The 22933-nt window shown below is 38.8% G+C and overlaps 1 protein-coding gene and 1 pseudogene across 4 annotated transcripts in view; one reads left to right on the plus strand and one right to left on the minus strand.

Annotated features, from left to right (window-relative positions):
- ANKRD17 (ankyrin repeat domain 17) overlaps positions 1 to 22933 on the minus strand; it is a 182789-nt gene that overhangs the window by 10924 nt on the left and 148932 nt on the right. For all 4 annotated transcript variants that reach the window (XM_007998859.3, XM_007998856.3, XM_007998855.3 and 1 more), the window contains 5 exons: positions 16030 to 16201; positions 11727 to 12174; positions 10775 to 10930; positions 7750 to 7899; positions 4649 to 6282 (listed from right to left, as the gene is read on the minus strand). In XM_007998859.3, coding sequence (XP_007997050.2) covers positions 4649 to 6282; positions 7750 to 7899; positions 10775 to 10930; positions 11727 to 12174; positions 16030 to 16201 — 2560 coding nt within the window. The remainder of the gene's footprint in view (positions 1 to 4648; positions 6283 to 7749; positions 7900 to 10774; positions 10931 to 11726; positions 12175 to 16029; positions 16202 to 22933) is intronic.
- Positions 12476 to 12941, plus strand: LOC103235775 (high mobility group protein HMG-I/HMG-Y-like; annotated as a pseudogene).

Here is a 22933-nt window from a genome sequence, read left to right on the forward strand (position 1 = left end):
AACAAATTTAATTCTTGATTGTAGTACTTTCAGCACTAGTGGGCATTAATGTTTTAGTTAAAAAGGATCAATTAGTTTTCCTTTACATGGGCTTTTTGTCAAAGTGGACTTTTGTTGCCTTTATGGATCGCAAAATTAATGCAAAATTATTTTAAAAACCCGAAACCAAAAACCATATATTAAACAGAAAGTGAAACTTCCAGATGTTCCTATTTCAAAAATGAATGTATGTGTATTTGTGAGAGAGAAAAAGAGGAGCAAGAATAAATGTTTATCTTTAGGGATCTTCAGATAACATTTTTTTAAAAAAATGTTTATTTTTAGGGATAAAGATAAAACATTTACTCTTCCTCCTCTTTTTCTCTCTTACAGATACACATTTGTTTTTGAAATATGTTTATTAAAAAAGTATTACAAATGTTTACACACTAAACTATTTACACAAGTAACCTACCTGATTTTAGTCTAATGGGTTAAAACTACAGAAAAAAAGAAAGAAAATAATTGTCAATGATTTTCTTTTTTCTTTTTTTTTTTTTTTTTTTTTTTTTAACTTAGGAGACAGCTTTCTCTGTTGCTCAGGGTGGAATGCAGTGGCGTGATCATAGCTCACAGTAGCCTCAAACTCTTGGGCTCAAGCAACCCTCTTGCCTCAGCCGCCTATCTGGGACTACAGGTGTGCGTCATTACACCTAGCTATATTTTTGTTTTACCTTTTATTAGCTTTTATAGAATACATGTCAATATTGGATTTTATGCTTGAACTTGGGAGGCAGAGGTTGCAATGAGCCTAGACTGCGCCACTGCACTCCAGCCTGGGCGTGAGAGTGAGACTCCATCTCAAAATAAATAAATAAATAAATAAATAAAAATATATAATATATTATATATATATATATATATTATATATATATATATATAAAATATATATATATATGATTTTAAATAGGTTTAAGGACCAAAGAGTTGTATAAAACTACAGGGCAAAAACGGGCTGTAGATACAATTCTACAATGAAGAGATCTGATAATTATTACATATTAACCACATGGCCATGCTTTCCACAGCCAATACTGGAACAATTTGTCATTTTTTCTTTGTTTTAAGGAGACAGGAGATTGCTCTGTTGCCCTTGGCCCACCACAGCCTCCATCTACTGGGCTCAAGTGATCCTCCTGCCTCAGCCTCCCAAGTAGCTGGGATTACAGGTACATGCCACCACACTCAGCTTTTTAATTTATTTTTGTTGAGACAAGGTCTCACTATGCTGCCCAGGCTGGTCTTAAACTTCTGGCCTCAAATGAGCCTCTTGCCTCAGTCTCCCAAAGTGTTGGGATTACAAGTGTGAGTCACCACATCCAGCTAATCTGTCATTGATAAAATGCAGTATGAGGTTCAAAACATCACCTATATGATGCTCCTTGCTGAAATGTTCGATCTGAATCTAATCACGGATTGACATAATCACTGAATTAAACTTGCCAAAGAAGTCAATGTCAAGAATTGCAGAGGAAGGCAGCAGAATGCTTTAGATGGAGGGAGACCAAAGACACATAACAGCCAAAAGTAATGTGTGAATCTTGACTAAGTCTTGGATCAAATGGCAAGGAAAAGAGACACACGCACGCAGAAATAATATATTTGGAAAAATGGCATTTTATGTTCGGTGTTATCAAATTCATTCTCATTTTATTGGGTGTAGTAATAGTGGCAGAGCTGTCAAGGCAAACATTGTGAAGACACATATCAAAGTATTTAGGGGTAAAGTATCATGTTTGACAGTTATCTTCTCATGATTTGACAAAAGATGGAGAAGAAAAGAAAATAGAGATAGGATAGAAAGGGGGAAAAGAAGGAAAGAAGGATGAAGAAGGGGAGAGATAGGTAAGACAAGACAAGAGAGGAGGTAGAAAGTAAAGGAAGCAGCAAAAGAGGAAAAAAAGAGGAGGGAGGAAGGAAAAGGGGAGAGGGAGGGATGGGGGAGTGAGGGAGACAGTTTGAAAAGACGTTAACAAGCGGAGAATATATTAATAAATGTGGAAATACACAAGTATTTACTATGCTGTTTATTCTGTCCTTACATCCTTATGTGACTTTAAAAACTTTTCAAAATACAAACTATAAAAACAGATCTGAGTCTAAAATACAAATGATCAAATTATTTACATAAGAAAAGTTAAACAAAGCAAGAAAAATGTGGAACACAAAATGAATTAGGAAGAAGAAGAGAGAAGTGAAAATTAGGATCTGAAAGAGGTTTAGGAGAAAATTAAAGGACATACTTCATATGTAATAAAAGGAGTATCTTTAACTCAAAATGAACTGAATTAGGTAATTGATTTGTAAGTTAAATTTCAATGCTAATTTTGGCTCTAATCAACTATATACTCCCCAAAAACCTCACCTTTCTTACAGAGGTCTTTCTTCTATACCTTTTCAAACAATAGAAATTTATTTTTTTGTTCTCTAAATCTCAATTTTAACCTTTCTGAACTCCACATCTAGATTTTTGGAAAGGTAAAGTATTAAATTCCAATTACTATAAAAATCAAACTTAAAAGCATTTCCTATGCACTGGCACACAATGATCTAAAATCTAATTATATTGATTCTATTGTTTTAATATAAAAGAAATTAATTTTCATAGTACACATAATTTCAGTTGACTTCCAGCAAAGAAATATTTACTGACCATGTTCATTAAATTTTATTTACATGTTACAGAAATAGGTAAAAATAACATTGAGTTCCCATTAAACTTGGAAATTTTTGTCCCAGAATGTCATATTTCCAATAACACAGATAAGGGGTTGGCAACCAAGAGCCAAATACCAAATATTTTAGGCTTTGCAGGTCACATGGTCTCTGTCCCCACTACTCAATTCTGTCGTTGTAGCATAAAAGTATCCTTATACAATATGCAAATGAATGGGCATTGCTGTGTTTCAGGAAAGCTTTCTCTACAAACACTGAAATTAAAATTTCATATTTTGTGTTGCATGTTTAGTCTTTTTAATTTCTTTTTTTTTTTTTTTTGAGACAGGGTCTCCACCCAGGCTGGAGTGCAGAGGTGCGAACTCAGCTCACTGTAACCTCTGCCTCTAAGGCTCAAGTCATCTTTCCACCTCAGCCCCCCAAGCAGCTGGGACTACAGGTGTGCACCACCATGCCCAGCTAATTTTTGTATTTTTGTAGAGATGGGGTCTCCCCTTAAGCCCAGGCTGGTCTGGAACTCCTGGGCTTAAGCAATCAACCCACCTCAGCCTCCCAAAGTGCTGGGATTACAGGCGCAAGCTACCGTGCCAAGCCTATTCTTAAAAAAAAATTTTTTTTAAACATTTAAGAAATGTAAAAACAGGCAACAGGCCAAATTTGGCCCATAGACCATAGTGTGTCCATCTCTTACACAGACTGTCTTTAATTACTTGAAATGCTTATATTAAAACCCAATATTATTGCTTTAAATGGAAACTGGCATCCTGGATTAGATCCTATAATAGAAAAAGGATATTACTTGAAAAACTTGTGAAATCTGCCTAAAATCTGTAGTTTAGTTAGTAGTACTATAACAATACTAACTTTTTTAGTTTTGAAATGTATCATGGTTATATGTAAGATGGTCACATGAAGGGAAGCTGAGGAATTATAAAACTCTTCTACAAATCTAAAAATATTTCAAAGTAAAAAGTTTTTTTTAAAAAAAGCAATAGCTTACAATCAGGAGATCTTTATATCTTCTACATATATCAGTGTTGTCCCAATAGAAATTTCGATAATAGAAATGTTCTAGATCTTTGCTGTCCAATATGGTAGCTACTAGCCACAAGTGTTTTTTAAGCGGTTGAAATGTGGGTAGCCTAAGAAGCTAACTTTTTGTTTTTAAAATTTTCATTAATTTAAATTTTAAAAGTACTCATGGTTATTGGCTACCATATGAGACTGTGTAGCTCTGTTTTAAAAATTATTTTAGAAACAAAAAAGATAATGCGAAATAAAACCCAATTTTTAAAATGTTATTTTGTATTTGTAATAAACGCAAACTCTTGGTGACAGTACTTTATTAAATTAAAACATAAGAGACTTCTGAGAGAGAAAAACACACCTAGGCCAGGTGCTGTGGCTCACGCCTGTAATCCCAGCACTTTGGGAGGCTGAGGTGGGTGGATCACCCGAGGTTGGGAGTTTGAGACCAGCTTGGCCAACATGGTGAAACCCCGTCTCCAGTAAAAATACAAAAATTAGCCAGGCGTGGTGGTGCATGTCTGTAATCCCAGCTACTCGGGAGGCTGCAGCAGGAGAATCACCTGAATCCGGGAGGCAGAGGTTGCGAGGAGCTGAGATCACGCCACTGCACTCCAGCCTGGGTGACAGAGTGAGACTCTGTCACAAAAACAAACAAACAAAAAACCCGCTGCCTGATCAGAAGGCTTATTTATGGAAAATTAAATAAAAACCTATTGCAGCTTTTTAAAAGATTTTTAAAAATAACACCATACTAAACACAAACAACAGCATCTGAGTCAATTAAAGCCAACAATCTTTGTCTATATCGCCCAGTCAGAGAGTAAAAACATTAGAAAATGACCAAGAATTTTCACATCACTTGTGCACATGAACAGCTGCAGAATGTCAGAAAATATAAACTCACCTGAGGGACTTGGAGCAGGTCTCTGTAATGGTGGTCTAAAACCTGGAGCTTTGGAAGTATCAGACTGATGTAAAGGATCTGAATTTGGCAAATATGAGGATTTTCCTGATAGCATAGATTCTGGTGTTGACTGAGATGAAACAACAGATCCTCCCCAGAAGGCATGAGCAGAAGTAGGGCTGTTTTCAAACAATGTGCTAAAGGGCCCAAATGGTAAGGGGGCACTGAAATTGGGAGCAATAGGCTTATTTGCTGGATGTACTGAATTCTGACAAGCACTTTGTGTACTTAAGGTCGAAGGTAGCTGGACAGAAGAGGGAACACTGTGAGGTCTTTTAATGTGATTGACACTGAGGACTGCAACAGATGAATTTTGCACTGAAGCTGAATTCTTGTGAGGGGCAGTTGTGCCATGAGGGGGTGGTCTAATAGCAGGGGTTTCCATTTTAGGAGTAGGCTGCGGGCATCCCATTTGTGTCTGAGGCATAGGGTAAGTCACTGGGGCAGTAGAAGGCACCGCCACTGGAGCAGAACTTGTTGCTAAAGGGGGAACAGTCATTCTAACTTCCGGGGGAGGAACCTGAGACTGCTGAAGAGGTGGTCTTGGTTCCTGAGAAACGGATCCCGGAGGTTGCTGCTGAGTAGAATGAGCTGATGAACTCCCAGAAGAACTGCTGCTGTTTGGAGGTCTAGTGTTTGTTGTTTCTACTACTGGTGGACTACCTGCTTCCTGTTCGGAGGAAGATGCCACTTTATTTGGAGATGCTGATCCACAATCCAAAGGGCTGTTTCTAGAAACCCCTCCTGGCTGGGCTGGTGGTGATGGGGAAGATGGGGATGATACTGGATAGTGTTCTTTGGCAGTAGGCATAGGATATGTGGCATTTGTGGGTGCAGTGCTGTTGTTGCTTGCCGTGGTTGTGACTGTTGTTGTGGTGGCATTGGATGTCTTCACAACTGTGACAAAAAGCTGCCTTCGGACAGAAGGTGAACTTGGACTGCCATTTGTAGATGTACCAGGCACCGTTGAAGCTGATGAACTGGTTGTAGTTGTTGGGCTTGAAGTTAAAGAACCTGCTGAATTCACCTGAGAACCACTGCTATTCTGATTGCTATGGCGAGGCACCATGTGAGGCTTAGGCGAGTTAGTAGCTCTGGCAGGGCTCAAAGGCCTGACAGGAAAAGGACCCCAAGTGGATTGAGCTGGTGGAAAAGTACCTCCAAAGTGGGTCATGGGCAACCTTGGTGGACGGATCTGCTGGAAAGTCTGAGCAGCAAGCAAAGCATGTGCAAACTGTGGAGGAGGATATGCTAATGGAAGAGAAACTGGAAAACCAGGCCTCACATTATTCACTGGGTTCTTAATGGTTTTGTGAGTGGATGCAGAAGAAATTGCAGGCACAGTGAGTGCTGTGGCAGTTTGAGATGTTGATGACAGAGCTACAGTTGTCATTTTAATTCCCATTAAGGAAGTGTTAGCAGCAGTGGTGGTAGGTGCTGATGACCCTATTTTGGAATTTGCTGAGGAGCTTTTCAAACGATTCTTTGGAATAAGTTCATCAATTTCTTTGTCTGGATCCTTGATCAAAGCATTAATCAATTGAGTTGCTTGTCTTGTCGATTCAGTGCCACCCCTATAAATTGAGAAAAAAAATTAAGTAGAATCATCCCTACTTTTGAGTATGTAAAGCGTTTTTAATATGTACGTATGTACACGAACACACACACAGTTTTGTGTGTACATACATACACACATACAAAGGACAGATAACAAAAGCTGGGCAGCCATTTTCTTAATCATTCTTGAGGCATTCTACAAACAAAGCGATAAACTGTCCTGAATTACTACTTTTATTTTTCAGAGGAATAGTAAATGACTTATTTTTCAAAAATACATTTCACTATTGTTTCCTTAGACTAAGAAACCACTTTCCTACTGTAAAATACACTACAGTTAGAAAAACCACTGCACATAAAAGCCTATGTAATCCACAGTGTTACTGAAACATTTAATACTAAAAATATTGAAACAGTTAATCAACACTAAAAATAATACAAGTAAACAAGGAAAATAATAAAACCGAGTAAGAAAACAGTATTTTATATTAAATCTTGGTATCTGGGATGACTCCATCTACTAAAAATTCATTAGTAGTTTTTCTATTAGTAGGATAATTATTATAACTCCTCTGGGAAGATGTCTTAAAATGAGGCAGGAATCCTGATAGTGCCAACAATAGCCATATAAAACCTTAGTGCTGGATCTTCAGGAAAATATTTTATATTTATGGAAACACAAGGGAGAAATTACCAATAAAGGGTATCTAGTTCCCTCTTTTCTAGATAAGATGGGCTGTGGCTACCCGACTACCCAGGGAAAAACCAGTCAGAAGGAGAGGACAATGAATACAATTGAGATGGCTACTTGCTTTCTTATTTTTGAGGTATGATGTAACTATTAGCCCTTCCATATAATGCAAAGGGGCATCTGCCTCACACAAACAAACTTATATCTGCCATCTAAAAAATATAACACTCTTTTTCAAAGGAACTTGAATTTACTTTAAAGTAATTAAATATAGCTTCCTACATTCTTATGATTTCTTAGAACATCACTTTTATTTTAAGAATGTTCAGGCACAGACATACTCGATGGGTTATTCAAGCTAAGTTGTATTTTCACTTCAGATTCAAATCTGAACTTAAATTCTAAAGACACAATCTCAGAGTTACAAATCTCAAAGGTTATTTGAGAAAGACAAAAACCCACTGCTTACAATGTTAGAAACGTCCTCCCTGAAAGTCTCAGAACAAATTTTTAAGAATGTCATATAAACAGTTTATGTACAGAAATTATTTATTTAAACCTTTGCTACACATGCATACAAAATTCCTATAAAAGTCTCTAAAACACTTCACAAAAGTGTATTAACTAGGAAAAAAGAAAACTATAAAGTTTATCTTCTCAAACACTAATAACATTCCCATTTTAAAAAGTATACTATGTAACACAAAGTTCCACTGAAAATTCATATGGCTATATTTCATTAAGCTACAGTGCAATAAAATAAAGGAAGAAAATGTAAGAGACAAAGTTTTGCCTTATAGTGATTATCCGGTCTCCAGTCTTGTCTTTCTGTTTATCGATATCTATGTGTGCACCAGTAAACTCCCGAATAGCGTTGATATTACAGCCTCCTCTTCCAATCACTCTGGATATCACAGTTGATGGAACAGATACTTTCTTTGATCTGTTTAAAAGTTGTATATATAAATTAAGATTAATCATTAACAATAGTTATTGTAATTTTAAAAAGGGGAAAGAGTATTACTAAAATGTTTTTCTATAAATACAGAATATTGTTGAATAAGCCTCATCTATTCTAGATGAACAGAGAAAAGGCAATCAGGAGCAACAGACATGTAAGCTTTATTATAGCTTCTCATCTCATTATCAAAGATTGTTTGCTTTGTTGATCATCATTCTTGACTTGTATCTGTTAAGCACGTACTATGTAGACACGTGCTGTGCTAATGCAAATACTAATGGTAAATAAGATAGACATGGATTTCTGCCCACATATATAGACTATGTACACACTAATTATGAAAACACCACCACGTCATATGTTGCAATAGTGTGTACACACACACGCACACACGTATAATATATATACACACATATAGATATATATGTAGATATCTATGTGTGTGTGTATATATATTATATATGTATGTGTATATATATGATGGTTGGGTATCTAGTCTAGCCTCAAGAGTCAAGAAAGACTTCTTGTGGGCCCCTTTGGTGCTTTACTCATATGCTTTTTTTTAGTATCTAATATATATAACTCAGAGTGATATTAAAAATTCATGACTAGGCATGGTGGCTCATGCCTATAAATCCCAGCACTTTGGGAGGCTGAGGCAGGCGGATCACTTGATGTTAGGAGTTCGAGACCAGACTGGCCAACATAGTGAAATCCCGTCTCTACTGAAAAAAATACAAAAATTAGCCAGGCATGGTGGTGTGCGCCTGTAATCCCAGCTACTTAGGAGGCTGAAGCGGGAGAATCACTTGAACCCAGGAGGTGAAGGTTGCTGTGGACTGAGATTGCACCACTGCACTTCATCCTGGGCGACAGAGCAAGGCTCCTTCTCAGGAAAAAAGAAAAAAAAATTCATTACTTCCCTGTATTCTTCTAGCAGCATTAAAATGACTATCCACAAATACGAAAACTTTCTAAAAAATCTTTAATACTGTCTGGAAGAAGAAAATCCTACTAGAATTTAAAAAGCAAAATCTGAGTCTGGGCACGGTGGCTCACGCCTGTAATCCCAGCACTTTGGGAGGCCAAGGCGGGTGGTTCACCTGAGGTCAGGAGTTCAAGACTAGCTTGGCCAACATGGTGAAACCTCATCTCTACTAAAAATACAAAAAATTAGCCAAGCATGGTGGCATGCACCTGTAATCCCAGCAACTCGGGAGGCTGAGGCAGGAAAATCATTTGAATCTGGGAGGCAGAGGTTGCAGCGAGCTGAGATCACGCCATTGCATTCTAGCTTGGGCAACAGGAGTAAAACTCCATCTCAAAAAAAAAAAAAAAAAAAAAAGCAATATCCATCTAATACTTGCAAAATTACATTTTAATTTTAAACATTCAAGTCCAGGAAAGGTGGATATCGATTTTCTTTTTTTTTTTTTTTGATAGAGTCTCGTTCTGTACCCAGGCTGGAATGCAGTAGTATGATCATAGCTCACTGCAGCCTCAAACTCCTGGGCACAAGCAATCCTCCCACCTTCCCCAAGTAGCTGAGATTACAAGCACGAACCACTTGCCCAGCTAATTTTTAAATTTTGTTTTTAGCAGAGATGGGGTCTTGCTATGTTGCCCAGCTAGTCTTGAACTCTTGGCGTCAAGTGATCCTCTTGTCTTGGCCTCCCAAAATGCTGGGATTATAAGCATGAGCCACAGGTGTTAGGCCCAAATTCCTGATAAGCTGATTAAAGAATATTTCTAAAAGAAATACAGTATAAAGTTCTCAATAAAGAGAAACAGTCAAGTATAGTTCAAACAAATACATTATTTATTGAGAATGGTTAAGTATTAAAAATTGTCATATTTTCTAAAAGGAAGGGCATGATCCCTGTTCTAAGTTACCTGACAATTACTTTTTTCCTAAGGGGCATGATAATCAGCCAGTGATCATCATTTCCAAATTAGTGAAAAACTTATTTGTATAACACAACATTAAATGCATATATAAAAACCTTATTTTTTTGTACAAAAATCTACAAAATCTATACAAAAATCTCTTATTATTGTACAGAGAATATTCTGATGATGTGATTTCAATTAATCCAATAGAGTGTATGTGAAGGAGTGAACGAGAGAATGTGTTTATCGTGTGTGAAAAAAGAGACAGAAATAAACATAGTTATGACGTTTTGGTCCAAAATACGGAGGAAATAAACCAAAAAACTGTATGCTGCACTTAGGGATTAACAGTAGTTACTAAGTTTGGTTCACCACAGCTTTTGTTTCAGACAACCAAAAGTTTAAATTTTTATGAAATTTCTGGAAAGTTCTTTAAAATAAGTTATCAAAGAGTTACAAAGGATCACATTTTTTCCGGATTTCAGGTGTCTTATCTCCTTTTAAGTTTCTGGGATATTGTATTCCTACTCTTGGATACATATTATTTTTAAAATCCCAGGCAAAACAAAATATTTTTATCCTGAAACCCTTAAAATGAAATTATCCTATGATTTAAAGACAACAGTTACTATTATTAGATCAACAATTTAAAATCATTACCCACTCATTCATCAAATATTTACAAGTAGCTTTTATAATAATTCTTTTTATTATATAAGGCTTTGAGATAACAAAGCTGAAAAAGACACAATCTTAAACAAATTCCAATACTTTTGAGGGGCCAAATTAACATGTAATTTTTTTTCATCTAAAATATGGCATAGGCTCTTTCTGTTGGTCAAATTTAGCCTTGAACCATCAGTTTGTCTGCAACCTTTAGAAGAGTAGGAAGAATTTAATTACAAGGTAAATAACACTTGACTGTGATATATAGCACATAAAAAGAATGAGAAAAACAATCACTCACCTTCTTACAACTTCTTTCCATCCTTCTTCCCTCTTTTGCCCACGCTTAGGACTTGCTACTGTTAACTTCCCATTTGGAGAGGAAAGGGGAGATGGACCAGATTTTGTACAAGTAGATAGAGAATTACTGGTCCCTTCATTGATAGTTTCTGACAATCTTTAACAGAGAGAGGGAAAGTACATTAAATACGGAACAGATGTAGAATTTTAAAATGATAAAGGTAGTCTACTACACAATTTTTTAAAACTTATTTTTAAATAACAAATGACGACCTTATTTTTCACTTCTCCTCATATTTAGCATATAATATAAAGAGCTTTTTTTTTCTTTTTGAGACAGGTCTCGCTCCGTTACCCAGGCTGGAGCGCAACAGTGCAATCACAGCTCACTGCAGCCTTGAGCTCTCGGGTTCAGGTGATCCTTCTGCCTCAGCCTCCCAAGTAGCTGGGACCACAGGCGCATGCCATCACATCGGCTAATTAAAAAAAAAAAATTATTTGTAGAGACAGGGTCTCCCTATGTTGTCCAGGCTGGTGCTGAACTCCTGGGCCCAAGCAATCCTCCCACTTTGGCCTCCCAAAGAGCTATTATTATAAGCATGAGCCATTGTGCCCAGCCTAAAGAGCCAACTTTAAGAAGATACTATCTAGGGTACACATTTAGCAGAGTTGAATCACAGTAATAACCCCATCGAAACCAGAATCCATACTTTTCATGTGCTAAGTTTAACAACCAAAAAAAAAAAAGAAATTATATAGTAAAAATAATTTGATGTCTCATTAATACAAAATCTAAGCAAAAGCTTATTCTTCAATTCAATTGAAACTGTACCTTCTTTAGCACAAAGAAAAATCCTATTTTGCAAGCTGTGAATTTACTTTCTTTACCAAAAAATTCAGTAATAAGGTATTTCATGACACTATAAACATTGAAAATAAAAATTGGAACTAACTTTATTGAAGCCTTGCCAGAAACAGATTTTCTCTCTTCCTTTGGAAATGTAACAAGAACCGATGGCTGCTTTTTGCTGCTCACAGTGGTAGTGACCACAGCTGGTGAATGATTGTCACTCTTACGACTGCTGTTGCTGTTACTACTTTCATCGCTGCAGCTGGAAATCCTCATGTTATCACTGTCCCCACTCTCGCTGGTACTGCTGCTCTTGGATTCTCCATTCACCTTCTCTGGCTGACTGTATGAAATTGGTAGTGGATCATCAAATATAATTTGAACGTTTTCTGGAGTAATTTTATTTTTCCTGTTTTTCCTCTTTGAACTGGTTGTAGTTATGGTATTATTTCTTTTACCATGAGAACCTGCCAAAGTTGTCCAGGTTGCAGATATACCTATGGTAGTAGTGGTTGTGGCACTTGGAGGTTCTGTCAAGACTTCAGGCTCATCTGTAAAAGTAGCAATACTGAATTAGCAAGTTCTAAATGTTCCCAGAATGTATTTAGCTATAAGCACTTGAAGAAAAGAAAAACTCCGGAGAGATACTCTACTACTATTAGCCATGTAAGTTATTCTCACATTCATTGGTAATGAGTTGGACAGGACTGATATACTCTGTGTCCTCACGTTCTGTTCAAAGAACAGCAGGTAGTTATAAAAAATGTTTTGGGGGGCATTTCTGGTGCTGGCGAGGCTCCAAGAAGGCCATTCAAGCCAGCACTCTTCCACCTGCTCCTTAGAGAAGGGAAGATGAGTGAGTCGAGCTCGAAGCGCAGCCAGCCCTTGGCCTCCAGGCAGGAAATGGACAGCACTGAGAAGTCGGGCAGGGGCAGGCCCCACAAGTAGCCTCTGGTGAGTCCCAGGATAGCACTGGTAGGGAGTCAGAAGGGGCCCAGTAAAGTGCCAACACCTAAGAGACCTTGGGGCCAACCAAAGGGAAGCAAAAACAAGGGAGCTGCCAAGATACGGAAAACCACCACAACTCCAGGAAGGAAACCAAGGGCCAGACCCAAAAAACTGGAGGAGGAAGAGGGGGGCATCTCGCAGGAGTCCTCGGAGGAGGAGCAGTGACCGTGTGTGCTGCCTGTGCCTCATTTGAAGGAGCATCTTCCTTCTGGGACTGGACAGCTTTTGCTCTGCTCCCACCGCCCCCACCCCTTCCCCAGGCCCACCATCACCACTGCTTACGGCCACCACCTCCATCTTCCACCTGTACCCTCACCACCACACTACACAGCACACCAGCTACTGCAGGGCCCCCATGGGCTGAGTGGGAAGCAGTTTTCCTCGGGCCTCAGTTCCCAGCTCCCCCTGCTGACCCACGCCTACACACGTACCCTCCTGGACAAGGCTAACATCCCACTTAGCCACACCCTGCACCTGTTGCATCCCAACTCCCTTAGTAGTAGCAACATTGCTCTCTGGGGTTGGGGCAACCTCTCTGCTCCTCCACTGTTCCCTCTGGCTTCCCAGAGTGTGGCCTGGGAAGGTTCCCTGGCCTTAAAAGGGGTCCAAGCCCCATCTCATCCTGGCACGCCCTACTCCACTGCCCTGGTAGCAGGTGTGGCCAGTGGAGGGAGTGCTGGCCCCAGGATTCCCCCAGCCAAACTGTGTTTGTCACTACGGGGGGCTCACACTTTTCATCCTTCCCCACCTCCCCTAGTCCCTGCACTAGGTTGGACAGTCCCCTTTGGCTACAGGAAGGCAGGAGGGGTGTGAGCCTCCTACTCCCTCTTCACTGTGGCCCCAGCCCCCTTGCCCTTTGCTTGGGATCTGAGTACATATTGAGGTGATAGAGATGCAGTCACTTATTGTCTAGGTGAGGCCCACAAGTCCTGTGGCCACTGCCTGAGGTGGGCTGGGGCCGCTCTCCCAACCTTACTTTGCTTCCGCCACTTGGCCATTTCCCCCTCCTCAGAAGGGGCACCAATAACAAGGAGTTCACCCTGCCTGTTCCCAACACTCCTGCTCCACCCTGCCCCCTAAGGTTCTGGTTCCATTTTTCCTCTGTTCACAAACTAACTCTGGACAGTGGTGGTGTTTTTTGTTCAGTGTTCCATTCTTCGACATCTGTCATTGCTGCTGCTACCAGCATCAAATGTTCATCCTCACTGCCTCCTGTTCTGTCCACAATCCCCTCTCATAAGATACTCTTCGTGGGGAAGAGGGGCTGGGGCATGGCAGGCTGGGTGAGTGACTACCCCAGTCCCAGGGAAGGTGGGGCCCTGCCCCTAGGATGCTGCAGCAGAGTGAGCAAGGGGGCCCGAATCAACCATAAAGGGTGTAGGGAGCACCTCCTCCCCCTGTTCTGCTGCGGAGGGGTAGCCATGATTTGTCCCATCCTGGGGCTCTCCCTCTGGTTTCCTATTTGCAGCTACTTGAATTAAAAAAAAAAAAGTGTGTGTGTGTGTGTGTGTGTATGTATATATATCCTTTTCTCAGAGAAAAAAAATTTGGAGGACAGTTTGGAAAATATAAGTATGTACTGTATATTATGTATTATTATATAATTATTAAATTTCTTAATGTTGCAGTTATGTAAAATCATGTCCTCTTTCTGGGAAATATATAATCAAGTATCTAGGGGTGATTTCACGTGATGTGTATAGCTTACATGTAAACTACTCAAAAAAAGAGAAGACATACCCCATGTGTGCCAAAATGCTTTAAAAATGTAGGTGACATAGAGGTGTTCACCATATTAATCCTTAAACTTTTCTGTAGTTTGAAAATTTTCAAAATAAAAGGCTGGAGAAGGGAAATTAAAAAAAAAAACAAAAAACAACACAAACACACATACACACATTGCATGCACATATTTTTGGTGGTTTCATGGCAATGGTTCCTTCCCACAATACAGTCAGTCCTCTTTATCCACAGATTTAACCAACACTAGATTGAAAGTATTCGAAAAACAAAACAATAAAAAAATACAAATTAAAAAAACACAGTATAACAACTATTTACACAGCATTTACGTTATATTAGGTATTAGAGGTAATATAGAGATGATTCAAAGTATATGGGAGAATGTGCATAATTTTTATGCAAATATTACACCATGTTATATAAAGACTTAAGTATCTGAATTTTGGTATCCGTGAGGGTCCTGGAAACCATTCCCTGTGGATATGAAGGGACAGGATTACTATACTTCCATCCCAAATAACCTTTTGATTACAACCTAGTTAAAAATAATTCCCTCATTTGAAGAAACTGATGTTCTGAATTGTAGATGATATTATGAAATTACCATTTATAATACCTAAAATGGTATTATGATGATGTAAGCAAATGTCATTCTTGGGATGTGGGCTTAATTATTTATAGGTGGCCAGTGCAGTGGATCACGCCTGTAATCCCAATACTTTGGGAGGCTGAGATGGGGGTGATCACTTGAGATCAGGAGTTAGAGGCTACCCTGGCCAACGTGGCAAAATCCCCTCTCTACTAAAAATACAAAAATTAGGTGGACGTGGTGGCGCATGCCTGTAGTCCTAGCTACTTGGGAGGCTAAGGCAGGAGAATAGCTTGAACCCAGGAAACGGAGGTTGCAGTGAGCCGAGAGCACGCTACTGCACTCCAGCTTGGGCGACAGAGCAAGACTCAGTCTCAAAAAAAAAGAGAAAAGGACTTATAGGTGCAATGTCAGGATGTCTGCAATTTACTTTCAGATGGCTCAGAAAAAAATATGTGGAAGTACTTAAAGAGAAAAATAAAGCATATATGGTAAAATATTAACAATTTTGTCAATCTAGGTGTAATGTATTCAGGTATTCATTTTATCATCTGTCAACTTGTCTATAGGTTTGAAATTTTTCATAACAAAGTTAGGGAGGAATTCAGTCAACAACAAAAAAAACATATATCTGTTCTTTTCTCTTTTTTTTGACACAGGGTCTTGCTCTGTCACCCAGGCTGGAGTGCAGTGGTGCCACATCATGGCTCACTCCAGTCTCAACCTCCCAGGCTGAAGTGATCCTCCCACCTTACTCCCTTATTCCCAGTAGCTAGCTGGGATTACAGGGGTATGCTACTGTGCCCAGCTAATTAAAAATTTTTTTTTTCTTTTTTTGTAGAGACAGTCTCACTTTGTTGCCCAGGCTGGTCTTGAACTCCTAGACTCAAGTGACTCTCCCACCTTGACCTGCTACAAATGCGGGGATTATGAGCGTGAGCCACTGTGCATGGCCTATCTTAAGGGTTTAATAACTTAAAAGTATATTTTCAAGAGTGACTGATAATCAAGTAAATATAATTTTAACTAGAATATAAAACAAATGGGATGGTTGTTGAGAAAATACCTTCAACTTTAAGCTTTTCTTTTTCTTGAGCAGCTTGGAGTTCAAAGTTCTCTTTATTTTTGGCTTCGATTTCTTCTAGTTTTCTTCTTTGTTCTTCCTTTTTCTTCCTTCTCTTCTCTTTTCTTTTTTCTCTTTTCGCAGCCAAAGCCAGCCTCCGACTTTCTTCCCTTAACTGTTAAAGATCAATAAAGCAGAGACATAACATTGAAATTTACCCTGGAGAAAAAGTTGTCACATAATCATTTAATAATAAGGAAACCATGATATCATAAAATTCAAAGTCATCTAGTTCAATTCATTGTTTTACCAAGATCATATTCAAACCACTCTAAAGAGACATTATTTTTACAATATCAAAATCAAATTAACAATATAAGACTAATTTTAAAATGGGTAAATAATAAACAAATACATAGCTTTCAATCATTAAGGACATGTAAGTTGAACTGACAGAGAACCATTTTTTGATCACTAATTTGGCAAAATTTAAAAAAGCATCAGATATCAGCACAAGTCTGAGAAACTGAATTATCTCCTGTACTGCTGTCGGCATGAATATTTACATTTTAGAAAAACTAATTTGAAAGGCTCCTAAGAAAAATTACAAACTGCTTATCCTAACAACTTATTCTATAAAATGTCTATCTCTAGTGAAAAACTCAAGGGTTCAGCAATTTTCTTTGCAAATTGATTATAATGGCAATACATGGCAACCAGGTAAATCTATCAGTGGGAAGGAATAAATTAACAGGATATATTAACAGAATACTAGATAGCCACCATATGTACTTGGGAAAATGCTTCCAGTTTACATTTGTTAGGAGGAAAAAAAGGCACACTGAAGACTAATAATCACTTTTATGAGAGAAGAGAACCCTCTTGGTGCATGCATCGATTTGATAAATACAGAAAAAACCCCATAAAAGTTATAAATAAAAGGCTAACAGAGACTACCTCTGGAGGGTGGAACAGGAGGAGGGATAGCAGAAAGACGGTGGCTTTCAATTTTACTTTATATAACTATACATTGTTTCTATTTGTTAAAATGAGTACATTATTACTTTCACAGTCAAAAAACTAAATGCAGGTTTAAAAGTCCAAAAATATATCTTAATAAACTATTTAAACTGTTAAATTTTCATTCTTGGTTCATAAAAGTATGAAAATCATCTTTACACTCTGTCTGCATGTCACCTAAAAGATGTTTCTTAAAAACTATTCTCCACCCATAATCTAGCATTCTGAATTATTTTATGTGTATTTTAAATATGTGTAAAAACAATGTCAGTTAAGGCACGGGGCCTACAACACGTAAAACCAGTCCTCACAAATTCATAAGCCAAACAATATTTAGTTTCCATTCAAAAAAGTCTGACTTCATCTTTTAAGTGTTGTGCTTTTGCTAGATACTCTCTGTCCTGCCTTTCAAATTAACCTTCTCTTAGGTTCTTTTTTTTTTTTTTTTAAAGCCAAATTTAAAAAGTTTTGAAACCCAAGACAGTCAAACCAGCTCTCAGCTAGGTTCTTGAAAAGTTTGGCCCACCACCAGGTTTTCACACCCTGGGGCAATGCAACATACTTACCTTAGGCTAGGTGAGAGATAAGTCTTGCTCCTGAAAAGGGAAACATTGAAGGAAAACCATGCAGAATACCCATAGTTTCCCCGGCAGACGTATTTTAGGAAAGAATGCATCTAAAAGCTAAAGATACAGAAACTGCCTGCATCCTAACCCTGGAAATTTATGCTGGACTCCCAGAAAGCTCCAATCTGAAGATCAGTAGAGGAGGAGCTTTTACCCCTGCTGAAGTATTAGGAACAAAACAGTAACTGATGACCTTTACTCCCTGGATCACCATAAGGGAGGAGTAATATCTGATTGGTGAGTTTGAAAGAAGAAAGTGAGCATGTGTGACTCAGCTCATTTGAGCCTTGCTTATGTGTTTTCTCCACGTGGACCCCAGTGAAGGAGGTAGAAGTGTGGTTGTTCTGTCTAGCTTTGACTTTGTGGAAGAGGTAAGTAGCTATAAGAGGGAGAGGAGGAGTGAAAACAAAGGTGAAATGTGCACCAGAAAAGCGTATTAACAAAGCAGCTGTGGCTACAAGGGTGTATTAAGTCTCTCTCCTTCAGGATTAGGAATAACAAAACCAATATTTTATCTGTGTCATATCTGTTTGGACAGAAAAATCCCGGGAAAGGAATGGTTTGGGGGAGGCTCAAAACAGCAAATGAAGTTTTAGAGTTTTGGCTCATCCATGATGGGTTGTTCATTTTGCTGGAATTTTGAACTTGTCTGGTAGCAGGAGCTAATTATGACTGCTATTTAAGTGGGGGGGGGGGGGATATGGGGGTGGAGAACTTTTTTAAAAGTATAAGAGTTTTAATTCAGAAACCAGGATTTCATTTAAGCATATATGTGCTAGTTGTTGATGGGGGTGGTAGGTTTGAGTAGGTCATAGGGTGTGGCTGGGTCTTAGATATGCAAATTTCTCAGGGCGTGCAGAGTCAGTCGGGGTAGCCCTTTGGCAAGAGTAATTTGAGTCTGGATTATCCAACTTCAGAGTTTAACCCTAAGAGGTAAGTATTTACTGGTGTCTAAATTTTGAAGTTTTAATGCCGGTGTTTTGATAATCTGATATATTTTACTAACCCTCTTAATAGTCACTAAGAGTAGGTACGGCAATAATTCAGAGGTCCTAGGGAAAATTTCTCCGGGGGAGATACCAAGCTATGGCTACAAAATGACCTAACTTTACATGGCATGGAGCTCTAAAAGTAAGCAGAATTAGCAAGTGTGGATCAACAGATACAGGAAAAGAGGCATTATAAGTTTGCAGGTGGTAGCTGAAACTAATAAATGAGGTAACCAGAGGAAAAAGGTATAATTGTGAGGGTCTATAAACATACACACATATACCTACTATTTTACTATATATAATAAAATATATAAATATTATACATATATATAGAGAGTTTATGTATATATGTGTGTGACAGAGAGAATATCTAAGGGGTAAAGGAAGAACAAATGAGGCTTCTGAAAGGCATAATGAGATAGAGGAAGACAAACAGGAGAAAGCAACTCCAATGGGAGAAGGAAGGCCAGATCAACACTGGTAAACCTCATAAAAGTGGGGATCAATAAGAACTGAAGAGGTAAATGGATTTGGCGTGCTTTGTAACTGAAAACAAACAAAAAATAAAATAAAATTAAAAAAAACAAGGATTTGTCAGTTGAGATGCCACTGGTTACCTCCACCATAGTTAGTTTATTGGAGAAGCAGGTCACATGGTTCTGAGCTGAGATTTAATTTAAAATAGTTAATAAGACACAGAGATTATTATAAGCATTAAAAGAAAAGCAAAATACTAAATTTGGGAAAAAGTTCCATTAGGATAGAGCTACCTTGATTGTACCTCTGCCTTGACTGAAGCTGTAGGTAGTGGGTAGGAGTTAGTAAAACAGTAGAAATTGAAGATAAAGGCATAGGGAGAGGTGCTAATAACTGATAGAAAATCCCAGACAGCATATGGAAAGAGTAACTAAACCATGAAGATTCAAATATGTCCAGAGGCATAAGAAAAATACAACTAAAAACTCAGTCTCACTTTCTATATTTTGTCTCACTTTCTCCCATAAGCCTAAATCTCATTTTACTTCTTGGAGAACTGCTGTCATGTTTGTTAGTGTATGTGGGGGAGGTTAGAGGCTTTGAGAAAAAGGATCAAGTTGTAGAATAACTTCACTGTGGAACGGGAGAGGGCACTAACCCAACTGATGATTTCTAATTGAGGGCTCAGGAAACAAAGTGACACTTGGGAGTTAGGCTTTATAAAATGATAATTTAAGGAATTGGGGAGAGCCAGTCCAGACTAAACAAATACTGCACTGCAGATTTGGATATATGAAAGTGAATGGGATATGTGAGGAGTAGGGAACCATAGTGAAAGATGAGCCTGGAGAAATAAGAGATGAGGACCTGAATGTTTAGAATTTCCCATGCAATCAACAAAGAGGCACTGAGGGTTTCTGAGGAGAAAGTAAGGCATCGCACCTGTGTATTAAAAAAAAATATGTGGGCTCATGCCTGTAATCCCAACACTTTGGAAGGCCAAGGCGGGCAGATCACGATGTCAAGACATCGAGACTGTTCTGGCCAACACGGTGAAACCCTGTCTCTAGGAAAAATACAAAAATTAGCTGGGCATGGTGATGCGTGCCTGTAGTGCCAGCTACTCGGTAGGCTGAGGGCAGGAGAATCGCTTGAACGCAGGAGGCGGAGGTTGCAGTGAGCCAAGATTGCGCCACGTCTGTCCAGCCTGGCAACAGAGCGAGACTCCGTCTTTACAAAAAAAAAAAAAAAGAAAAAAAAGTGAAACTGGAAGTTACAGTGGAGCAGAAAAGGAATTCTGAAGACAAAAGAGAGGGACACACACACACACAGGGAGACTTTTAAGAAGCCAAATGCAAAATTTTGGGTGAGAAGTGACCACTCAGAGAGGAAGTGGATGGAACAGAAGGCAGACACAGAGACTGCCAAAGCTAAATAAAAGGTGATGGTAGTGATGATAATGATCTTGATGACAGTGCTGATACAGCCAATATATAGAGGGTCTAATATGTGCCAGATACTGGTCTAAGTTAACTTACCAAGTTAATTCACTGACTGGATATAAAGAATGGGAGGCAAAAATAAGTGAGAACCTAAAGGTAGCATCAAGATTTCATTTAATATCAAAAGAAGAAAGAGATCAAGAAGTTTCAAAGGAAGGTAGGGAGAAGATCCAACAAAAATTTTCTGGTAACTTGCTATGTGCTATGCATGGTTCTAGTTTCATCAGTAAAGCGGATAAAACATCCCTGCCTTCACCAAGTTTACATTTAGTTGGTTAGAGGAGGGTAGATACAGATAAATAGAACGCATACATTATAGTTTGTTAAAAGGTGATAAGTGCAATGTAAAAAAGGGGACAAAGCAGTGAGATAAAAAATGTGTGTATGGAGACAAATGGGGGGTTTTGATTTTTAAATAGGGTAATCAGTGTACCCCTCATGAGATGAAGTTAAGTGAACACTTGAAGGACATGAAATATTTCAGCCAAAGAGAAGAGCCAGTACAAAAGCTCTAAGTTAGAATTGAACCCAATATATTCAAGTAAGCTAGCATGGCTAAGAACAGTAGAAAATGAGTTTCAGGGAACAGTATCCGGAGGCTTTGATAACCTAAGGCCTTGCAGAGCATTTGAAAGACTATCTTTTACTGAGAGGGAAATGGAAAGTCATTGTCGGGCTCTGAACAGAAGTGTGGTATGATTTGATTTAGATAATTGAAGAGGATCACTCAGAGTGCTACATAAACTACAAGCAATGATGGAATCAGGGAGACCAGTTAAATGACTAATGCAGGTATGAGATTAAATTAATTGTTTGAACCATGGTGAGAAGTGATTAAGATTATATATCTATATTTTGAGACAAGGTCTCACACTGTTGCCTAGGCTGGAGTACAGTAGCATGATCACAGCTCACTGCAGTGACCTCCCCAGGCTCAGGTGATCCTCCCAACTCCACCTCCCGAGTAACTAATTTTCAGGCAAAGGTAACAAGATTTTTCAATACAATGGAGTAAAGAGAGAAATTAAGTATGACTTCAAGGTTTCTGGCCTGAGCAATTAGAGTTGTGGGTTTGGGGTGGGCAAAGATCAGGAGTTCATATTTGGACACATCAAGTGTGAGATGTCTAATTAGGTATTCAAATGGACATGTTGAGTAGCTAGCTGAATATATGAGACTGAAGTTTAGCAAAGAAGTCTGGGCTAGAGGTACACATTTGGGATCAACTGGTGTACCTTTAAAAGTTAGTGGGCAGGATAAGACCACCAGTGGATAAAGAAGACCATGTAACGAGTCAAAAGGCTTTTCGCTAAAAGGTAGGGGAGAAGAGGGAACCAGCAAGAGGAGACAAGAACATCCAGACAGGTAGGAGGAAAAAAAGAGCCTGCAGTGGCATTAAAGCCAAGTGAAGAGAGTATATCAAATGTTATTACTTATTCAGTAAGATAAAGATGGAGAGGAGAAGTAACCATTGGATTTAGCTACATGAAAGTCACTGGAAACCACAAAAGCTTAACTTTAGTGAGTTGTGGGAGTGAGAGCCAGCCTGTCAGGAACAGATTCAGGATAATGGGAAAAAAATGGAGGTGACTGAAAGCAGCGGTTCAGAGATCTTTACTGCAAAGGGAAGCAGAGAAATGGGTCTGTAGCTAAAAGGCTGAGGCAAGAGGGTTGAAGTCAAAAGGTTTTCTGTGTTTAAGATTGGAGATATAAGTGTGTATGCTGATGAGAATGATTCAAGAGAGGGAAAAAATAGGAGAAAGAAAAGAGAATTGCTACTGACAGTGCTGTTGAGAAGGAGAAACCATATAGGATCTGGTCCACAATGAAGGGACTGGTTACCAAAAGTTTATCTAGGCTGGGTGCGGTGGCTCACACCTGTTATTCCCAGCACTTTGAGAGGCCAAGGCTGACAGATTGCCTAAGGTCAGAAGTTCAAGACCAGCCTGGCTAACATGGTGAAACCCCATATCTACCAAAAATACAAAAATTAGTAGGGCATGGTGGCCCATGCCTGTAATCCCAGCTACTTCGCAGGCTGAAGCAGAAGAATCACTTCAACCTGTGAGGTGGAGGTTGCAGTGAGCTGAGATCGCGCCACTGCTCTCCAACATGGGGGACAGAGCAAGACTCTGTCTAAAAAAAAAAAAGTTTATCTAGTCACCGGTAGGAAGTACATGGGTGTAGATGTTGGTGGGTGGATAGATAGGGTAGGCAAAGTCTTTGGAAGTTTTCTTCTGACGCTTCCATTTTCTCATTAAAGGTAAAGAAGAGGAGATGCAGGTACTGG

The sequence above is a fragment of the Chlorocebus sabaeus genome, chromosome 7, assembly GCF_047675955.1.
Source record: "Chlorocebus sabaeus isolate Y175 chromosome 7, mChlSab1.0.hap1, whole genome shotgun sequence".
Classification (NCBI taxonomy): Eukaryota; Metazoa; Chordata; class Mammalia; order Primates; family Cercopithecidae; genus Chlorocebus; species Chlorocebus sabaeus.